Below are 23,437 nucleotides of genomic sequence, written 5' to 3' on the forward strand. Positions count from 1 at the left end.
AGTTAATAAATACAATTTAATTAATAACAATAGTTAATTAATAATATAAAAATAAATAAAAATAATTGATATTTAAAGTAAAAACATAAATAAATAATACATTGGCAAAAATAAACGGAAATAAATAATGTTAAGTAACATATTTATAATATCAAGTCGCTGTTTTTTATTTAACAATTTTTTCAAGAATATACATTCGTGTTTTTAAAAAGACCGGACCGAATCGGCTGATCAGGATGAGACGAGATTTCCTGATCTGGACCCGATCAGGAAATCGCATATCACCTTGATCAGGTCCAGACATATCTTCTGTGTTACATACCTTATCCGGTCCAGATCAGGCATGCTAGGTCCGGTCCTTCTAAGGAAGACGAAAAAATGTCTACACGGGGCTATATATCACAGGAAATAGATTCGTTTATACACACAGTACGTACAGATAAAAAAGGAGGCTTTGCTTTACTTTATCCTTATTTTGTATTTTTCTGTCGACGTTACTAAAATGTCTCATTACAGCTGATCGCGACCACATGAAATGTTCGCCTGTCTCCGTGTCTCCGCGCTTGAATACGTGATCGAGTTACCACACTGATTGTACGTAATTAGCGACTTGAAAATACTCCTAACATTAGAATGGAATAGTTTGTTTATTTACAATTGATACTGATAACATAATGATAATAAGGTTATTTCAGGCAAAAAATGTGAGGGGGAAAGAGAGGGGGGCTGTAATGAGATATCACGTGTATTTATTTTTCATTGAACGTGCAATTTCTAAACAAAAACAAATTTGTATTACGATGCTTGATTTTCTAAAATTTTATTACAGTATGCCAGTATGGTATAATTAAATAACATGCTCTCCGAGGCACCGTGGGGAGACCCACAAGAACAAATATACACATCAGAAATAAATATTTGTACAAACTCAAATATCCACTCCGAACGAGAATCGAACCCGTGATCGCCGATGTGTAGCAACACTACACCGGAGTGGTCGTCAAATTTTTTTATCATACATTAACGGTGTTGTTCATAAAAAGTTATGGAACACCTAAAGTGTTCTATAAGCTCGCTATAAGAACATTGGCAAAAAATTGTATTCATAACAGCATTAACACGTGGTTCAATAAGTCCCGAGACTAAGTACTAAAAAAAGGTCTTTTTTATAAAATTAATTTTTATTCATCAAAATAGTCTCCTCCAAGAGCGATACAGTCCCTCCAACGCTTTTCTAACTTTTCTATCCCATGTGTGTAGAACGATTTGTCTTTGGCTTCAAAATAAGCCTCCGTTGCTGCGATAACTTCACTATTTGAGTCAAATTTCTTACCCTGAAGCATTTTTTGAGGTTTGCAAACAGCCAGTAATTGCTGGGGGCCAAGTCTGGCGAATAAGGGGGATGAGGAAGCAATTCGAAGCCCAATTCGTTAATTTTGGCCATCGTTCTCACGGACTTGTGACAAGGCGCGTTGTCCTGGTGAAACACCACTTTCTTTTTGTTCATGTGAGGCCGTTTATCCGCAATTTCGTACTTCAATCGCTCCAATAAGCACATGTAATAGTCACTATTTATATTTTGCCCCTTTTCAAGGTAGTCGATGAAAAGTATTCCATGCACATCCCAAAATATAGACGCCATAACCTTACCGGCCGATTTCTGAGTCTTTGGACGCTTCGGGCGGCTTTCACCAGCCGCTCTCCACTCCGCTGCCTGCCGATTGGATTCCGGAGTGAAATGGTATATCCAGGTTTCATCTATTGTTACATACCGACGTAAAAAATCCTTTTTATTATGATTCATCAGCGCCAAACATCGCTCTGAATCATTGATACATTGTTCCTTTTGATTAGTTGTAAGCAAACGCGGCACCCACTTAGAAAAAAGCTTTTTCATGGCCAAATTTTTATGTAAAATAGTGAAAACACTACCAGCTGAAATCTTCACTATCTCGGCTATCTCTCGCACTTTTACCTTCCGATTTTCCAAAGACGATTTTGAGGACTTGGTTAATATTTTGTTGAGTCACTGCTTCATTTGGACGACCTGAGCGTTCCCCATCATTGGTGTCCATGCGACCGCGTTTGAAGTCGGCATACCACCGACAAATGGTTGCTTTAGAGGGAGCTGATCCTGCATAACATTTTGTAAGCCATTGCTGTGCTTCAACGGTATTTTTTCCTATTAAAAAACAATGTTTTATCAACACGCGAAACTCGTTTTTTTCCATTGTATCGAAATTACAACCATAGCGTCACTTAAATGTTTCAAAATCAATAATTTTATTGTTCCATTTTTAAAAATTTGACACATATTCTTGTATTGATAGCCAGTACTTTTTAAAAATCAAAAGAATTTTTAATATATGCGCCATTTCCAGGTTAGTCTCGGGACTTATTGAACGATCTAGTATAACACTAAACAGTTCTATAAACCTATCACAAAGTTATAGAGGGCAGGACCCTACTATAACGGTACTATAAGATGCAAGATGGCCGAACTCACAACAGCTGATTAATAAGAAACTGGCGTTTGACACACAAATTGTTTGTCAATATTATTTTGTAAAGTTGTTTGTTGTAATAAATAAATAACTTTAAAAATTGCATTATTAAAAATGCAAGCTTTACACAGCTTAGATGTCATTGAAACTATTGAACTTGAAAATAGCACGCGTCGAAGAAAAGTGTACAAAAGCAGGAGTGATCCGTTTTCTTTGAACGACGAAGACTTTCGGAAGCGTTATCGCTTTAAAAAATCTACTGCGACTTATATAATTAACTTAGTACGTGATGATCTCAACTTAGATAGAAGAGGTTCTGGTACATCACCTGAAACCCAAGTTTTAACAGCAATAAGATGTTGGGGTCGTCGAGAGGTAAGTTTTTACAATCTGAACAATATATTATGTTACAAAATCATAAACGAAATTATTGTAGGTACGACATGAATCCTTGTGTAAATCCTATATTCCCATTACAGGTCCAAGAAGACGCTGGAGACCACCATGGATTGTCGCAAGCAACCACCAGTTGGATTTGTACCCGAGTTGCACGTGCACTTGCACGACACTCAGCTTCAAGACAAATTGCACGACGACCGTTGGTTTGAAACCACTTGACATTCCGTAAATAAAATATGCCAAAATATGCTTTTAAGCCGTAATATTGACTATGATCAGACGAACAATGGTCAATCGATACATGATCGATACACGTTATCTGTGGTCGATTCAGTAAGTTCGTCAAGTTTTTTTTGCGAACTTCACAGTAATGGCAACATTTTTGCTTATAGACGCTTATTAGTTAAAGACGGTTTATATAACTGTTATGAATAGACAATTTTATGGAACGTTTTATAAGCTTATCGAGCATTTTAACTAATGAACGTTATAATCGTTCTATAAGCTTTTTTTTATGAATAAGACCATAAATATTTATTTTATAAATTGTCCATATAATTTACAAATGTAAATTATATGGACAATTTATTTTACATATATGTACACTTAACTTACAATTATAAAGTAATACTTTGCTTAAAATTACTATTAATTTCAAAATTAAAACTCTTTAACATCATACGACGATCGTATTGGAAACTTCATTTATGGAACACATTTTGATACGTCTGAATAAATACGATGCACCGATATTTACAAACGCAACTATCGACGCTACAGTTTGGAAAACAACGTTGTATTATATATTGAAACGAACTGAAATCTGTCGACGTGCAATATTTGCTTAGACATTTCCTATAGAAAGTTGTTTTATTAGGAAAGATAGACAGATTATTTTCATACTACAAAGGTGACAAGTAAGCGTACGGTCCACTTGATGGTAGGAAAATACCGTAGCCGTTTGACGCCTGCAACTGTTTTACCCTCCCGCGGAGCTCGAGCTATCTTACACGGCAATACAATACAGCTTGGGAGCATTATTTAGCTGTGATATTCTGTAAAATTAAGGTACAGAACTCACTATAGACGGCGCCACGGTTCGCTTAAATCGAACATAAAAATCATCATATCAGAAATTTCGATCTAGCGGGTACATCGTTCCATAGCTTAATTGGCTAGAGCGCCGACACAGTCAGTCGGATACGCGGGTTCGATCCCCGCTGGAGCGGTCAATTATTGATATGATATTCAAAAAAAAAAAAAGATTAAGGTACTTCGCAAGGTGACCTGGTCCAAATTTTAAGCATGATTTTCCTGCTATACCCTAAGTAAGCCTATAGAACTGTGAAATTAGCATCTAAATGTAAATCAACGTAAAACCGAGAAGTATAATTTGTATTTAATAAATTTCTCACAAAATTTCTTATAAAATATTACGTAATAAATGCCGAGATATAATAATCCAATAAATCTATACCAGTTATGGTTATTTGAATGCAAATTCGAGAGATAGTCGTTAGAGAAATTGTTTTGCTATTGACTCGTGACTTTAATGTCGCAAATTTTTGCGACAGTCTTGTAATATTAGAAAAAAATATTAATATTGAAATAATTTTTCTTTTTTTATTCTGTAAAGATCAGTATTTTGATTGCTGTGTGGCTACGGCACTAAAGAATTTAGCCACCCCCTCTCTTCCCGTGGGTGTCGTAAGAGGCGACTAAGGGATAACAAGGTTCCACAACCATCTTGGAACTTAAGAAGCCGACCGATGGCGGGATAACCATCCAACTGCTGGCTTTGAAATACACAGGCCGAAGACGGGCAGCAGCGTCTTTGGTGCGACAAAGCCAGTACTGCGGTCACCAACCCGCCTGCCCAGCGTGGTGACTATGGGCAAAACACACGAGTTCACGTTATTTTTGGCGTAAACTTGTGGAGGCCTATGTCCAGCAGTGGACTGCATAGGCTGTAATGCAGTATTTTGATTAGAAAAATTTTTTATAGGGTCAATATTTTTGCCTACAGCTTAAAAATTACTATTTGATTGACTTAATTATTTTATATTTAAACAAAGTTTTTTCAAGAATAAATGCCAAGTTTCTTGCCGTCTCTTCATTAAATTAATTAAATCAGTTAAATTCTAATTTATAGTGACGATTCGAAGGTCCTTTTGTAGCATGTTGAATAGTTATTATTGATTTTGATTTTGACTGCCGTTTGTTTCTACAACCATTCTGATGTATTCGCCGGCAGCAGCCGCTGCGGGTGGAATGTAGTTTTTTTTTTAATTTATTATCTGTACTTATGTATTTCTAAACGGTAAGTTGCAGTTGCAAGTCTGCTCCCGTCTCAGAACCGTTCTCTATACATTGAATTGTAAATTCATTTACTCGCATAATTTCACTGTCGTACTAGACAGGTGCGCTATTAACATTTTATAATAAATTGTTCTAAATCAAAGCCCTTGAGCTTGCTAACTTAAATTTACATAGATTTGCATATTTATTAATAATGACGGTTTGACGTAGCGAATAAAAAGAGACTTTTTATACAATTATATATTGGCAAACAATATTACCGCAGCTTATAGACGCCTGCAACGCTAGAGCAATCCTCCCAGGAGCTCTAGTCACCTTAGTCACCAATAGCAACGCAATACTGCTCGAAAACTATATTATTTAGCTGTGGTCTTCTGTAAGTTCGAGGTACTACCCTAGTCGGGCTGCTACATATTTTTAGCGGGAGATTTCCTGCTGTTCCCTACCTCAGTTAACTTGAAATATATGCTATATGATAGAGAACTATTTACTGTACTATACTAAATCTACTATATTATTTTATTGCCATAAAGAAACATGTAACTTAAAATAAAAATATAATAATCATTCAAATCCAAAACTTAAACGCTTATTAGAAAAAGAAAACTGTGAAATTGAAGTGACGAAACGAACTAAAATTACAAGCACTAGAACAAGACCTGTAATTACGGGACTAAAACTAAAATTGTAAATTATGGTACGCCACTGTAATCACAGTGTACTAGCCAACATTCCACGTAAGGTCGCTTTTTAAACTTTAAAATAAAACTTCGTAAATAGTAACTAAATATTTACCTTAATTTTACAATATACTATTAAATAATTACAAATTAATGTCTATAAAAATCAATTCAAATAAAGAATTTAAAGTTTACACAAAAAATTTTATGTAAGAGAACCTTTTTTTGTGCAATATGCTTTATACCTAAACTGTGTTGTTACAGTGCTGAGCAAAAATAAATTCTGTTATAAAGATCAAAGTTGAAACGCAATCCAAAATTTTACTCAACAGCTAACGTAGTATCTTAATTTTAATATCTGTTCTCAAACGCCATCTTTTGACAAGTCTATGGACAAGTTTTGTACAGCGCCTTCTTTGTTTCTGGCTCTGTTCAAGACATAAGTTATATTATAAATATTTGAACTAACCAACATACTTTGACTTACCGCTAACTGGTGGTTATCCTAAAACAGGTGCAGTCGAATCTCGTTAATTCGAAACTCAGGGGACTCAAAATATATTACGAATTATCGAGTGTTCGAATTATCGAGTGTTCGAAATATCAAATGGTTCGAAATTTTTGAGAGAAAATAAATAAAACTTCGAATTATTAAGTGTTGATCAATTATTACATACAAATTTATTAATTGCTATTCTTTAACAATGACAAAAGTCACCTTTCTTCTTACCTCTCTCTATTTTTCGACTTACTTTTTCTTTTCAGCAATCGTCAAGCATTTATACTTTTCAGGACTCATAACTAACACAAACTTTTAATCTGTATACAACGAAAAAGTAACAGTAACTGAAACAACCAATTCGTGCGGAAGTGTATGTCAAACCTCTTTGGTGTCAAACTAATTTATATAATAAAAAAAAGACTCGTGTACGATGATACATGTTTGTACAAGTCTGAATTTGTCTCGAAATGTACCTTCTTACGAGTTTTCTGTTTTATTCTCTCTGCAACTTTGAATTGTCGAGTGGTTGACGCCGATATCATGAAAGCCTTTTTTTTCACCAAAAAACTAAATAAAACTTTGATCAAATTAAGGATTTGAAATTAATTATGATGTAACCTCAAATTCGCTATCCCTCAAACTTGTTAACATCCATATATTTTTTACTTAGACAATAATTTTTATCATCCTTTGAACATTCAAAAGTGGATTACAATTTAATCAGAGCTAAAATTACTATAGCTACGCTCCTAAAACCACGTCAAACGAACCCCAAATATAAATACGTTATTCATAAAACACAGTTTTAATAAACGTTAAAATACGTATAAATTAACTGCTTCACAAATTGACACAGCAATTTAGAAGAACAAAAAACGTCACAAAAGTTGTCATACATCAAATAAAAAAATACGTCGAAATTTATAAAATGGTTTAAAATTTTAGTGATTTTTAGCAACACAAAATATTCAAAATGAAGTACATGGACAGACTGCCTACTGTGATAAGCTGTTGCTTCTGCTGTTTCCTAAGAGCTGGGACTGTAATGATAGCGTTTTTTTCATTTGTATGTATACTGTCTATTTATTTCTATCTATCAATCACTATATTATGTCTGAATTGGCGCAGTTGACTAGCCCGTTGGCGCAGCGTGTAGTGACCTTGCTTTCTGCTCCGGGAGTTGTGGGTTCGATTCTCACCCCGAGTCTGGGTGTAATATATATTTATATAAATGTATTATTTAAATGTAAGTTTATCAAAAAAAAGTAGCTATACCAGTCGGCTGTACCTATAACACAAGCATTACTTTAGGAACAGATGACCGTGTGTGTATGTTGTAAATATTTATTTATTTATTTATTATTATTTATCTCTATGTCAAATATATTTGTATAACAAAAGCTTATAACCATATAACCGCTAAAAATGAAAGGGCCAACGTTAATTTCGTTAGTTCGTAGCTCAGAATTTATTTCCTAACAAACACGGTTGATTGTTTGGGTTAAACTCACGTTATCTGCCCAATAAAACCTCTCGATTTCAAGTAGGTACTTTAGGACCCAGAATACTTCAGAACGTTAAGCTCTTCTTAAATTGACGTTAGAACCTGACAAATTAGGCTTTGACTTTCCCTCATTGTTTTAGTTGGTTTTTCTGTTTTAATGTTTTTTTTTTGTATTCATCTTACTTGGATTTTTATAAGATTTCAGGACTAATCTTAGCGCCAAACGTAAGTCATGTAAAGGGATTCTGGAGTATGGATCCAGTTCTCTCCTACTACAGCGCGGCCACAGAACACACTATTCAAATAATCTTGGGAGTTGTGTCCATCATGCTTTGTGTTGTTAGCGTAATGCTCCTAATAGGAGCCATATGTGTTAGTATACAAATGTGTATGTGTTATATTTATTTATGGAAATATACACTCTATTATTAGAGGTTCCTAATTTGGTAATGTGTAATACAGACTAAAATAATCTAATATATAAAATTCTCGTGTCACAGTTTTCGTTGCCATACTCCTCCGAAACGGCTTGACCGATTTTGATGAAATTTTTTGTGCTTATCCGGTATCTATGAGAATCGGCCAACATCTATTTTTCATTCCCCTAAATGTTAGGGGTAGTCCACCCCTAAATTTTTTTTTTATTTTTTAGACAAAATTTTTAATTTCTATTTTTTATAATACAACATTAAAAAATACATACAACCCTAAATTTTCAACCCTCTACCATCAACCCCTATTTTTAATAGCGTTTAGCGGCAAGACAATGATTGCCGGGTCAGCTAGTTTAATAATATATTAATCACTAACATTAACATACATAATATAGCATATAACAAACAAATCAGCTAAACAAAATAGATAGTTATGGATTCATTTGTAGAACAACAGAATAATGTCGAATAATATTTTTGAACAGAATATGCCAATGTTGATACTGATATACCAGTGGGGTGCAGTTGTGTACAGTGGTACGGTTTTCCTGCTGTTGTTCATCCTGGCTGTGCTCTGCTTCTTTGTGCATACAGACTGTATTGTCGCTGGTGGTGCTCTGTGTGGGTTGATGTTTTTTGAAGTACTGGGTAAATAAGAACTTTTTATTTAAATTCGAATAAAATAATTGTTTTTTCCTCACATACGGAATAATTTGAAGATGATCAAGGTCTATAAATTTCGTTAAACAGTACTTTTAACATAGGCATAACTGAAAATGATATCAGTCAGTGCCTTTGTCCGTCTGTCTATCTTGATGGTTTTGTTGATTTGAAACATACATTAGTGTCATGATCAGAACGGAATAGTATTAGAAATATTCGATTAATATATAGCTCTCAGTTTAAGTTATAAAAAAATAGACGACAAAATTAATACGGATATATGTATGTCCCATACCTTAAATTTTGAATTTGTCAATTCCATACCACCAGAATACATTGATTAAAACGCAGTTGATATTTAAGATTATTCTGCATAAAAATGGATTCAGTAACAAAATTTCAAACATCTTAAAGCGCCACATTGCGACACATGAGATACATTTCACAAAATTTCTTCCAGTACATATTCCGCTAACAAAATGAATTATAAAAGCAATTATGTTTATTACTCTCTATGATACGTACATAAGACTGTCAAATAAGTTAAAATAATCTTAAATTATAAACAATAAAGATTTTTTTTTCAGTGACCGTTTATTTCTTAATTGTATCAAATAGCCTCCGAATGTCCTTAAAGTTTTTGTCAAGCGAAGAGGCAATGTTCTGAAAACAGAGAAAGTCTGTCATCGGAGAAAGTAACGTATTTATTACTCTGTGGAAGTTAGATATTTATTACTCTGTAGAAAAGCCTGCAAGTAGTCTTTATAGTGTATTTGCTATGTTTGAACGAATAAAGTGTTTTGAGTGGTTCTTCGTTTTACTTTTATTCCCCCTTCTCTTTAAGACAACTAAGTGGAATATACGGGTATGGATTTGTAACTTAATCGCTGCGATTAATGTGTAAAATGTTAAATATTCCACTGCCACAATTGTATTTATTTTTGTCCATCTGAAAAACAAAAGAAACTATAAAGTAGCAAGATTTGTCTAAATATTTTTATTGAAGTATTAATTTATATTTTATTATTATTATTATTATATTTTATTTACGTAAGGCACAGCAGGAAATATCCTGCTGTGCTGCTTGCTGTATGTTTTTATACAACTACCAGGAAAGTAGCGAAAACTCATGCAGAGGTTCGGGATAGGGTCAACAACTCGTTTGCGATGCTTCTGATGTTGCAGGCGTGTATAGGCTATCATAGTCACTTACCATCAGGTGAGTCGAAGGCTTTTTTGTCGACCTACGGCCAGTTTCAATATTTTCAGTATTGAACTTGCTTACTAGAGATAGAATTTTGAGATAAGCTACATACAAACTGTGTCAAAAATGTATCGCTAGTAGGCAAAACCAGATTAGTAAAAAGGGCCGCTGTGACAAGTGTAAAGAAAAAAAAATTAAAAACCTTTGATTCCGCTCTCTGCTGCTTGGGATATAGGTTTTTTTTCTTAATTTTAGCTTTGCAATTTGATATTTGATTTTTGGATGCTTGTACTTTCACGTGTATTGACATTGTACAGTTAATAAATACCGCGAGCGATTCTTAACACGTTGAACGCCATGACGGACACCGTATGTCCGACAGCATACTTTCGCCTGGGGCCACACCAATAAATCGAGAATCGTCAAAAAATTGTTAAGGTGTTTTTCTGCAAATATTGTCAGCGAAAACCTCAAAAATAATGGGCGACTGACGGAAACAGTTATTTACCCATTGTTTTCCAAGATCTCAAGTGGCAGACACCAGCTATAACATTTTTGGAAACAATTTGTTAAAAAGCCTATAAATTCAAAGTGTTTTCGATTTTTTTTTTGTGCTATGTGGCCTTATTGCACTGTGAGGCCGCGCGGGTCACTTGCCTTAGTAAAAACAGTCGAAACACTGTCTGTCGGCTCCCTAGAGGCTTCTGAAGTGATCGAGGGCATGCGGACACATGGTGTCCGACACGGCCTCTTGGACCCAATATAATGGCAGTCACATGGTGTCCGTCGCGGCCCACTGGACTAAACATGGTTTTTGGTCTGGCGTTCAACGTGTTAATCAAATAGAAATTCGTATGTTTCCAAAAAAATATCATGTAGCCAATAGCCTATTAGTGTAAGTAGGCACCGGCGCAGCTGTTACCGTTAATTGGTTCTGTAATATCACTTGTAGACTAACCTGGGACAGCTGGGGATAGCCTTGGGGGAATGAAATTGTGAATGACGTACGACGACAATGTTGATAGAAGTGCTTTTATAAGGCTTTTTTGAAATAATATCTTTTGTTACAACTGAGAGTCATTAAATCAATCAATCAATAATATCTTGCCACCACCGATGACAAGAAGGCTGGTGCATTTTTTGCTCAGAGAATTAGTATAGCGATTCAACGGGGAAAGCTGCCAGCAATCTTGGCCCCGATCCATGCGGACATGATTTATACAACTATCTGTAAATATTTAGTTCTTAAGTTGTGAATAGTAAATATTTAATATTGTAAAATATTCGAATTTAATGTATATATGTAAAAAGTAAAATTGCATTAAATATGAAAACCGTTCTAGCGTACCCCACCTACCCACCCCCCGCGTAGCGTAACCCGCCTGCCCAGTGTGGTGACTATGGGTAACACACATGAGTTCACACCATTTTTGGCGTGAACTTGTGGAGGCCTATGTCAAGCAGTGGACTGTGATAGGCTGAAATGATGATGATGATGATGATGATGTTCTAACGTAGTGCTACGGGTTAGATTCCCACTTGGGACAGATATTTGTAACTATACAAATATATGTTTCGTGTCTGTGAGTATATTCTTGTGGGTCTCCCCAGCATAGATCGCATAAAGGTTAAAAAAAAAAAGATTCAGCATGTAACATCCCAGTATTGGCCATAGGCTTCTTCTTCATATAAGTAGGTTAATAATATGAGCTTGTGATTTCCCTACCATAAATTACAATTGTTATCAGCTGTTTATTATAACAGCCGGGACCGATAGCTCTACGTGCTCTCTGAGATACTTTAGGAAGATCCACAAAGAAACCTGACCGGAAAACATGTCCATTCCGAACCGGAATTGAAACCGCGACCACCGGTGGTTGCGCGCCTTCATTAACCACTACAAAAGAGGAATTGTCTTAAATAATTAACTAATTAGGTACTCACTAGTAATATTAAAAATTATTGTTTGAGAAAAATGTTGTGATTAATGGTCCAATTTTCATCAAGCATGCAGTATACCTTTATGCTGCGAAACATTTTTTATCACACTTATAAATTAACATTAATCCACAGTGCCTTGCAACCCAACTATAATAGTTTAATGACAAATTATTGACATACGTCATACTTTGAATAACATGTATATTTAATACGATTATATTTATATTAAAATCAAAATGTGTGATATATTTCCTGACGTGGAAAATTGTTGTCTTCTGATAACGTTACGGATTGGTATGCTTCTAATATCAGTACTGGCAATTGTAAGTTTTTTTTTTTGTTAATTATTACATTTTTTAATAATGTATTGCAAAATCTATAATTTTATGGTTTGAATGGTGCATGTAGTGCTGAGATAATCTTTACCAGCCTATTTACAAAGTCACCTGCTAAATAATCTAACTGAGGTAAGGCACAGCAGAAATAATCCTGCTTAAAATCTGGAGCAGCCCAACTGGGTAAGTACCTCTACCTTACAGATGATCACAGCTAAATAATACTGCTTTCAAGCAGTGTTATATTTCTGTGGTACGGTAGCCAGAGCTCCTGGGGGAATTAAGGGTAGGGTCAGTAATGAGCTTGCAACCATGTGTGCCATCAGGTACAATACAACCGTTGTTTGCTAATTAGCTGTATAAAAAATCATTATTAACACAAACTCAGAAAAAACCTACTTGTATAACATGAGCTCCCAACTTACTAGCGCAGTGATTAATTATGCTAAACTAAATTAAAACAATCTGCAAAAGTTAAGCCGGCTTTTTATATATTTCAGATGACTGGTGTTGTTGGATTGAGTGCTATTGAACAAAGATCAAATATAAACTATGATAAAGTTCATGACGCTTCACACATTAAGAGTAAGTAGGTTAAGAAAAGTTAGAAAAATCTTATGAAAACAAAAGGAGAGTAAAAGAGTAATTAGAAAAATATTTATAAGAAATTAATTTTTATTTACGCTTATGAAGAAGTAAAACGTTAATTAGGGGACACCCGGGTTTGAACCGGGGACCTCTCGATCTGCAGTCGAATGCTCTACCACTGAGCTATATCCCCACTGATATATAAAGATGAAAATCACAATAGAATGACTTAAAATAATTAAATTTTATATCTTAGAAGATAAGATATAAAAATGCCTTATTAGTGAAAGTAAAATAATTACATCTACAAATAATCCATACCCGCTTATATAATTAAAACAATAATAAATTTCATGCAACGATATCTCAGTCAAACAAGCGTACTCCTTATGGTCAAGGTGGAGAGGCCTTATGATTAACTGTTACTATAGCCCAGAAGCATTTCAAGCTGACCCTACACCCGACCCCAGGATCTATGACCCCAGCACTTCCTTCCTCACCACAGGAAAACAACCATATTTGACAGTAATTCTCTTTGCCTGTGATCTTCCGTAAGGTTGAGGTACTTTACCAGTCGGACAGTTCTGAATTTTAAGCAGCATAATATTTTAAGATGTCTTGTTGTTGATGTTCTACTTCGCGGTCTTTTTTTCTATTTTGCTATAGATCACATTTATACACAAACAATGGGAAGTTTATGTGAAACTAGCTGACATAGCGATCTCTGTAACGCCAGTTTTAAATTATTAAATGCATTATTTTTTTTATTTTTCTTTTCCCACACAGTAACTCACAAAGTAAACAGGAATTTTCCAATCTTGTGCAGTCTTCAAAAGCTATGCGCGTACATACATTTAATTAAAATCAGAGATGGATTATTTAAACCAATCTACTATTTAGTATTATAGTATTTCAATTCCAACTGATAAAGTATCAGATAAACTTTCAGATACTTGTCTATGAGATAAACTATATTTATAGAATGATCGGTTGCGAACAAAAAATATCAGATAAAGTAGAATTAGTCATTGAAACAGAAAAACCGTATTAGGAATTTTTATCTATACGATTAGATCACTCTCTGATCATTATCAGTTCCATTCGTTAATTTTGATTTAAAAGTTATTTAGTGTATATAGGAAGACCCGGTGACACGGTCACTCTAATAATTGGCTCTGGTACCAAACAAAAAAAAGACTTCAATTTATATAAAAAAGTACCCTGCCTGCGCGCGTTGCTACGCTTTTTTATATATTTTTTTCTTTTGGTCGTACCAACTCAGAAACCTTTGCGGGCTCATGCCCAACACTTTGCTGTAGATCATGACATGATTAAATGCATAGTTTACGATTCTATAAATGATATACAGACAAACATTCATTATATGTATATACTATAGTACAATACGCATGACAAGGGATAACCTAAAAAGCAGTTATCAGATTCAGTTAATCTCAAATTTAAATAGGACCACATAAAAAGCACCAGTTTGCGACAAAAAAAAGAATCATAAAATAATAAAAGTTATGATGTAACACAAAAAATACAGTCGAATTGACGACTTACTCCTTTTTAAAATCGGTTAAAATATAGATAAATAAAATCAGGCTCAACGATGGAAAAAGAAAAACTTATGCAATTTAAACTCAGCGATGCCAAGGAAGGTAAACTTAAAAGGAATATCATTTAATGACTTAGAACTATTTAATCTTTTTATCTTTTATAATGAAGCACGTTAGTACCGTTCACTATAATCTATTTATCTCTGAATTTGCTTAATAGAGATAGAATTTTGACGTAAACTCAATATACAGAACCTAATTGAACTGAACCGACCGACGTTGCTGCTGTACTTTTAATACACATATTTTAGCTATTTCCATAGTTTTATTTGTTGTCTATGTAATACTATAGATATTTAGACTGTATTTATTTTGCAAAAAGGGTTATTAGCGGCTTTTATGATCTTGTAGCTCGAGTCTCCATACGGGATGTTTTTTATAAGGTAGACATATCAAGACATACAAGAATATCAATTGATTTGATATAAATAGTAATTATTAATAAAAATCGTAAAATAAACATGAGAAGGAATAACAAAATTGTAACTTCTATTTCCGACTGCGCATAGTGAACGTCTCCTTTTTGGGTTATGATATTCAAATGCATAATAAAATCCCACAAACGATATTGAAATAGTATGAGAATAAATTTAAAGCTTGTCTTATGCCGCGCTGTGTGTATTTAGGAGTTGTGGAAATAGGATAGTAAACTAATTTTAAAGTTATAAATTTTAGTAGCACGCGGTCAGAAAACAGGGGTAGGTTCGGAATCAGGCGCGTTAGGCACCTGATTTTCAGCCTTTATTTCCTTAGCTGGCCCACGCCGCGACAACGTACCTTAGAAAGTAAAATGGAAGGACACTGGCCTGACTAATTCCCGGCGATGATGGTCTTCAGTTCCGTCTTCGTCTGATGACCGGCGGAGATCTCCACCGGTGTAAATGCCGGTAATCAGTCAGCCCGTTATTAATCGAGGGCAGTGACTCGATTTGTAGCAAAGTATAATTAAAGATATAAATCTTAAAATAAAATCCTGGAACGAAGAAAGTTCCGAGTCAGGAAAAGAACGATTCAGAAACCAGTGTCACAATTAGCAAAATAATAAACAATTACAACTTTCTCGTTAAGTTAAGAACACCAGCAATATGTAATTATAATAGATATCATGAGAACTTACCCCAGCGGGACCTAAGCCGAGTTAGGGTCGAGGTTAGGTCTCGAGGTTCGGCGGCAACGAAGTGCAAGGAAAAAAAAGCAAAGACACGCGAGCAAGGCGCTCCTTCCCGCGCTCGGGAATATTGACAAGCAAAAGTCTATGCGTTAAGCATAGTCTGTATTTTTATAATTACCAAGTCCAAATTTAGATACCAAACCACTTTATAATTTAAGGAGTAGACAGGAATATTAAATTTAGAATTTCCAATTACAATTAAATTGATTTTATTAAAGAAAGATCAATCATTACCAAAAAACATCAGCGGCATCTATCAAGTCTGTTAGAGAAAAAACGCCGATATGAAACACAAATAGTCACGAAGTGCCGAAAAACGCCGATAGATGGCGCCACAAGTAGAAGCATGATAAAAAATAAAGCGAAAAAACTTAACCTTTACTACAAGATCTTATTTATTAGAGTAACGTTCCAGCACAACGTTACACTTAAAAAGAAATGAATATCTAAAGCTTATTATTCGTTGCAGAATTGCATAGATGATAAAAATGTGTGGACTTGTGTGTTTGCATTATTCAATTAGTGTCGTTGGTTGCAAATTACTATAAGTAATAACTGCATATTATGCAATATTTAATGATTGTAAGATATTTATATCTTCATCCCATAGACTTTTATGTACAGCATTTGAGATAAAGTCTCGTCCACACAATCTCTCCATTGTGCTGACTTATTTTCGAGTTTTATGTATGATTCAGCCTATAACATCTCATTGATGGACATAGGCCTCTGTCTCCATGTAGCAGAAGAGTCGGAGCTTAATCCACGGTACTGCTCCACTGCGGGTTGACCATGCGTTTTATTATGTAATTATTATTCACTTTGAATGACAACGGGGATATAGCTCAGTGGTAGAGCATTCGACTGCAGATCGAGAGGTCCCCGGTTCAAACCCGGGTGTCCCCTATTATGTCTTTATTTATTTACTTTTTGTTTGGAAACTATTTCAATTTACAGCGTTAAAATTAGAAAATTAGTGATACATGAAAAAAAAGAAATGCGTTTTTCCTTAAAGCCAAAAACTACTGACCCTTTAGCAGATTGATATCAGAAATTCATAATAAGCCGTATGATAAACCAGGACGCCTAATATTAAAAGACAAATAAAACCTAGAACCACGTCCGTTCCTTTCAAGATATACAAATTTTACATCTGTTTTAATAATTCATCAGTCTCATTTCTGCTATATTCCCCAGAACTTATAAGTTCGTAACTACTCGAAAGTTGTAAGAACTTGCAGCAAGCTTCATGATACTTTGCATCTATTCTGTAATAACTTAGCCAAACAATGCAGCGTGTATATGCATAATAATGGCTTCTTTGCTAAATAAATACTTAGAAGTTTTATATTATGCTATATAGTAATGTTGATTTCCTGTGGTGAATCATCATCATCATTATTCAAGCCTATTGCAGTCCACTGCTGGACATAGGCCTCCACAAGTTCGCGCCAAAAATCTGTGAACTCATGTATGTTGCCCATAGTCACTACGCTGGGCAAGGCGGGTTGGTGACCGCAGGATTGGCTTTGTCGCACCGAAGACACTGCTGCCCGTCTTCGGCCTGTGTGTTTCAAAGTTAGCGGTTAGATGGCTATCCCGCCATCGGTCGGCTTCTTAAGTTCCAAGGTGGTAGTGGAACCTTGTTATCCCTTAGTCGCCCCCACCACACCCACGGGAAGAGAGGGGGTGGCTATATTATTTGGTGCCGTAGCCACACAACTGTGGTGAATACCTATTTTTTACGGTGAGAAATTCCTTATGGATACTCATCTGGCGCGGGGGCACCGGAGAGGTTATGTGGGACTCTTAGTGACCAATAACCACCACGTGTGAGCAGACTTCCGCCTGAATGGGGCGAGATGGTGTCGCGCTAGCATTCTCCATTACTGTGGTGAGTACCTAATGTAGCCAAAGTTCCGGAGCAGGGTCGGGGTTAGGGTCGTTAACGCGCTTGGAATATTCTTGATGTTGCAGGCGTCTATAGGATACGATATCCGCTTACCATCAAGCTGATCGTACGCTTGCCTGCCACCCTTATATCATAAAAAGTGCGTATGGTTCAAAATTTTATACTAATTTCATTAGACTTACAAAACACATAATGAAGCAGTTACAACGACATTTTTTTTTTTTCTATTTAATGTTTCAATGAGAGTTTATCTCATAATGTTTGAATTTACACCGAAAGGTGTCCAAAAGAAACTGGGAACTAAATGAAACAATTTTATCACGAGGATCGCCTTTTTTTATTGAATAAAAAAATTGAAGTACGCATTAAAAGAGGAAATTTGTGATCACAATAATCTTTTGATATTATACAGTTAGTTTAAATTTCGAAATAAGTTCGAGAATCAACATGCATGTGTTATTATTAACTCATTCTTTCAGAACCAGAAGAAGCTATGGATAAACTCGGAGTCCTGGTATCTTCAGGGATCAGTATGATGTCAACTATTTTCATGATCACTGGCCTCTGTTTACTGTTCGGCACTCTAGCAGTGAGTGTATTTCTTTTACTTTTTTTATACTTTAATAACGAAAGACTTCTCTTATCTGTCACATAAAAGTATCTATACGATTTTATTAACTTCACAAAGGTTCTATGTTAGGTGTAAAATGATAATAACAATAGAAAATAAATGCTTCACAATCAATGGCCCCCAGTAGAATTTTCTCCAGGAGCAGCGTCTTCGGTGCGACAAGGCCAGCCCTGCGGTCACCAACCCGCCTGCTCAGCGTGATGACTATGGGCAACACACATGAGTTCACGCATTTTTGGCGCGATCTTGTGGAGGCCTATGTCCAGCAGTGGATTGCAATAGGCTGGAATGATGATGATGATGATGATGAGAATTTTCTCCGGGGGTCCAGAAAGATATATAATATACAAGCACAAGCGTCCAGACCACAATAAACACCATGCATGGCCTATATAAATGTTTGTCATGAGCGAGAATCGTACCCATGGCCGCTAGCGCAACAACTAGTGCTATGACCGCTGCACCGATGCGTCGTCGAAATGATATATATAACCTAAATTACGACCACCTATACAAAAAATCGCCTTTTAATTTGTATGACTTGATATTTGTATGACCAATACATAAAGACTAAAAATGATCTTTTTGATCTCTATAAGAACATCACAGTTTCAGCATCATCTATGCTTACTGTTATACTACAATTGTGTTTGTAGGCAAACAAAAAAAACCGACTTCAATTATATCGACAAGTAATGACAATGTAGATAGATGAAAAATTAGACAAGTAATGACAACGTAGGTAGACGAAAAATTAGTCAAGTAAATACGCATTATCAAAGATTACTCTAAAAGTTGTAATCAGATCTCGATAAAAATTAAATGTGCCCACATGATAAACATCGGCTTTCGATTAAATTAAAAATCTGCTTTCCAACAAAAATAGAATTATCAAAATCGGCTCATAAGCGACGAAGTTATCCCAGAATATACATAAATATACATATATATACGGTCGAATTGAGTAACCTTTTTTGAAGGCAGTTAAAAATAAGTAATTGATATTTTATAGCAAAAAAAATTAAAACCTAGTCAGTTAATCCTGAGACAATAACATTCAACAAGCAAAAAACCAAGATTTACTCCTTACCAAACTTAAATGTACACCCAAAACAAAAACATTGTATTTGTATGCACAAAGAAAAACCAATAGTTTCAAAATTCCTTGTCCTATATAATATATGCAGTAGTGTTACATTTACGAGCTATCAAAATTCAGTTCAATTTAGAAAGCGTATCATTTATTATTTGGAAAGGCAAATTGTTCCTAGACCAAAAACAATATGACGCAAACACGATCGCTCCTCCGCAAGATCCGCGCCAAATTGAATTTCAAGCTTGGAATACAATTTTCCTCCTTGGAACTTCGTGTTACGTTCCTTTTGAAAATTAGCCGCTAAAGCTAGAACAAATAAACTTTGATCACCCAAATATTTGGAAGATTTGGTCGCCTTATAAATACTCAGTCACGTTTTCAAGATATTTGAAACGTCATGGTATTCTGATTTAAATGAAAAAAATCAAAAATGTTTATCAATCTGATAACAAAAGATTTATAATTGTTAGCAAAAATAAGTATTAGAACTTAATAACTAAAAGTGACTTCGTAATGTCACATATATGATCGACCAGCGGACAGTCCGTGGAGAGAGTTCAGCGATGACCCTCAAAACATTGTTGTGGATGCCACGCACTTGCCTTAAAAGTAAGCTTGCTTTTTGCGTGGAATGGCCGGGAAACATTCGACACCTGCGTGCGTGAACATACTAGTACAGTACCGAGGCATTCCTAACAATGCCCTGAAGGCATTGTTTGTACGTGCAAGGCGTTATACAATCTCTGAGTATAGGTGACCCACATACTGCTCGTATAAAAGGAAATACAGTAATCATTAAAAAGCAACGAATAAATCTGCAAGTCGACATGTTCGCCCTGATCGACAACGCCTTACTCGCTTCTTACGTCACAAACATTAATTTACACATATCTCTAGGATGCTGAAGGTCTCGTCCAAATCTTCGTCTGGGTGACATTCCTTAACGTCATCATAGGGTTCCTCATGGTGTTCGGCACCGCCTTCGAATGTCTGATGAAGACGAGCTGCATCCTGAGCGGTATGGACTGGTTGTCCGGATCCGCTTTGCTTGTTGTAATCGTTGGTTACTTGCTATGTAAGTTTTTCTATTTTAATATAGTATTTTTATTTTTTATTTTTTTATTCAAGAACATTTTTTATGTTTTATCTAGATTAATTGCTCCATTTTTTTTCGGAGGGCCGCTTTGAAAATCATTGAATTAGATATCAATACAATCATTAATATATACGAATACTATTCTTCTATACTAATAAATAAAGAGCCGCTTTTTTGTTCGATTCTACTGCAAAAACTACTGCACCCATCGTAATCATACTTATACCATAAGATGCAGCTTGTTGCGAAAAAGGTTTATGATATGTTAGTGATTAGTTATAGCAATACAACGTTTGCCGGGTCAGCTAGTAGATAATAATTAGTTTCCTTATCGTAACTTGCTTATAATCGAATGAAATCTGATATATACTAATCCTGAATACAACATATTAAAATTGAACACATTCTATACAATATTAATATATCAGTACTTATTCAATTTCAATCATTAATCAATCAATTCAATTCAATTTAAATCATTTAAAACAAAAAAACATATTAGTAAAGTTCGGAAAATAATGAAATATGTATTAGTAAGTATAAAATTTAATTATTACATTTATTTTTAAAATTATAACACCGGACATCGGCCATGATATAATGTTTCTTTTTAAATTATTTTTGCTTCGCTTTTATAAAAGTTAATTATTTGTCCAAAAAAATATATATAAACTATACATTAAAATATATATTTCGGGGTCGAAATGATAATTCAATAATATCAGTCACAAAGTCTAAACGTATCTAAAAATCGTCTTTGAAGGAAGCGTGGGTTGTGCCGTGGGCAAAGCTTTTATAAGAGGTATTCATTTAACGATCAAAGGAAGATCATTCCTTTTCAAAGAAGAAATATGTATATCACCTTGAAATAAAATGTCTAATATAATACAAAAATATGCGACACGTGTTTGTCGTCTTTATTTTTGTATATTCAGATGAAAAATATAACCATTTTGAATCATTCTATTCAATAAATTAGAGTGTTATTACAATTGTAAGGACACCTTTATCTTAATGTCACTGATGGCAACTATCTAGAGCACAGATGGATATCAGTATTAATAACGTCTTTTACATAAATACATCATATTGTCGTAGTTACTTATTAAAAAAAAAGTATGTGTGTCAGCTCCGACGCACGACTGGATTTTACTTCTTCAGATCGACTGTCTAAATAGGCACACAAAGTCTTACTATCTAAGAAAAAGATTAATACAATATCAAATGGTAAATTATTAACCCTATTGCGTTCCGATAGATGGCGTTACAAGAATCGTAACGAGGTCATTCGTTCAGTAGATTTTACTCCTCATATTTTTTTCATTGCAAGGAGTAAACTCCAAAAGGTGTGTGTCAACTCCGACGCACGACTGTTGACTCCTCCAGACTGACTGTCTAAAGTCACAAAAAGCCTTACTGGTCTAAGAAAAAGATTAGTACCGTATCAAATGGTAAATAAACGAATCAAATAAATAATAAAAACGTAACGAGGTCATTCGTTCAGTATATTGATTGTTAAGGAGTGAACTCCATCTATATTGTATTTAGACATTATACAACGTATACTTTAGTCGTGATATTTTTAGTTTATCTATCACAGCTTGGTAGGACGTTAAGTGATTGCTATTTACTCATAATCGACTGTAATATTAGCGGAGCTACTAATGCTTTTTTTTAACTTAAGGAGATGAAAAATTCTAAGGTTACAAACTCACAAAATGAAGAAACATTTTAACAAACACAACAAACAAGCGTACGACTTACCTTATGGTGAACGGTTACTTGTGGCCTGCAAGACGTCTGCAACACCATAATCATCGCAAACGTATTGCTGACCCTACTCCTGACACAACCCAGAAGCTCTGGTCACCTCACTCATCACAGGAGCACAACACTACTTAATAACCGTGCTGTTTTGCTGTGATCTTCTGTAAGGTTGAGGTACTTCCTCATATAGGCTGCTCCGTTTTTCTTGACAACACCAGCGGCTATGGCTATAGCACCTCGATTTTTGTGAATTCTGCCGATGTCCGCGCTAACATTGACAAAGCGAAAGTACACTACGACTGGCTAAAACATAGCAGAGCTCTTGCAATTGTAAAAGCCTATAAGTCGACTAAATGAATAAATAAATGTTTTAATTTTATAGCCCTGAAATCACCAGAATCTCTTTGGTAAAGACCTACATAAATAACATTATTTCATGTTGTTTCAGTATGGATATACTTCATATGCGTCGCCAATAGTTACGTAATGGGAATATACAGTTAATTATAACCCACAAAGAATGCGGGCGGTGTAATGTTCACGAAGGCTGTGATTGGTTGAAATTGAACGTGAACGATGACGTCATTGACTGTGATTGGAAGATATTTAAATTTATTGTAACGATCATTAATTGAATTTTAAAAGTAATAATGGTTTTCGAATTGTTATTGTGACGCCATTTAAAAAAAAAATTTGATTTCGCAATTTATTGACTAGAATAGCCTAAAATGATATTATTGTTATCGTAATCAACAATCAATCGTTGTAAACAAGATTTGAGTTTAATGTACTTTATGGATATTTTTATAATATTTTTAGTCATAAAAATAAATCTTATTTTAAAACTTGTTTTCGTTTCCATAATGATTTTATCCGAAATAGAACGATTGATAGTAAATATTTAACTATCCTTAGAGGTAAACATTTTTATTAATCTCTATTTATGTACTAAAATAAATTAAACGTTTAGAAAGGATAATAATACTTAGAAAAAAGCTTTACATTAAGGAAATAAGTGATAACGACGCAACCTAAAAACCGACCACCCGTAATTTTTTTTTATTGTAGA

General features: G+C 34.7%; 2 protein-coding genes and 2 non-coding genes across 4 annotated transcripts; 3 read left to right on the forward strand and 1 right to left on the reverse strand.

Annotated features, from left to right (window-relative positions):
* The first annotated feature begins 7,377 nt into the window (after window positions 1–7,377).
* LOC123665127 lies at window positions 7,378–9,672 on the forward strand. The gene is made up of 4 exons (XM_045599472.1): window positions 7,378–7,470; window positions 8,107–8,280; window positions 8,828–8,990; window positions 9,593–9,672. The coding sequence occupies exons 1-4, from the start codon at window positions 7,378–7,380 to the stop codon at window positions 9,670–9,672; spliced, it is 510 nt and encodes a 169-aa protein (XP_045455428.1).
* A 2,714-nt stretch (window positions 9,673–12,386) lies between these two features.
* LOC123665202 lies at window positions 12,387–23,213 on the forward strand. Its single transcript, XM_045599544.1, has 5 exons — window positions 12,387–12,473; window positions 12,986–13,070; window positions 18,258–18,367; window positions 20,403–20,580; window positions 22,817–23,213. Exons 1-5 carry the CDS (start codon window positions 12,387–12,389, stop codon window positions 22,870–22,872), a joined length of 516 nt encoding a protein of 171 aa, XP_045455500.1. The 3' UTR covers window positions 22,873–23,213.
* Window positions 13,195–13,266, reverse strand: Trnac-gca. Its single transcript has one exon. It is a non-coding gene; the product is annotated as a tRNA-Cys (tRNA).
* Trnac-gca lies at window positions 16,701–16,772 on the forward strand. The gene has a single exon. It is a non-coding gene; the product is annotated as a tRNA-Cys (tRNA).
* Window positions 23,214–23,437: the final 224 nt, after the last annotated feature.

Source organism: Melitaea cinxia, chromosome 23, assembly GCF_905220565.1.
Source record: "Melitaea cinxia chromosome 23, ilMelCinx1.1, whole genome shotgun sequence".
NCBI lineage: Eukaryota > Metazoa > Arthropoda > Insecta > Lepidoptera > Nymphalidae > Melitaea > Melitaea cinxia.

Coding starts and splice junctions, on each gene's coding strand:
- LOC123665127 (XM_045599472.1), top strand. CDS start 7,378: ATGAAGTACATGGACAGACTGCCTACTGTGATAAGCTGTTGCTTCTGC. Junction 8,281..8,827: donor TCCTAATAGGAGCCATATGT/GTTAGTATACAA, acceptor ATTTTTGAACAG/AATATGCCAATGTTGATACT. Junction 8,991..9,592: donor GATGTTTTTTGAAGTACTGG/GTAAATAAGAAC, acceptor TTTTTTTTTCAG/TGACCGTTTATTTCTTAATT.
- LOC123665202 (XM_045599544.1), top strand. CDS start 12,387: ATGTGTGATATATTTCCTGACGTGGAAAATTGTTGTCTTCTGATAACG. Junction 13,071..18,257: donor TGACGCTTCACACATTAAGA/GTAAGTAGGTTA, acceptor TCATTCTTTCAG/AACCAGAAGAAGCTATGGAT. Junction 18,368..20,402: donor TACTGTTCGGCACTCTAGCA/GTGAGTGTATTT, acceptor ACATATCTCTAG/GATGCTGAAGGTCTCGTCCA.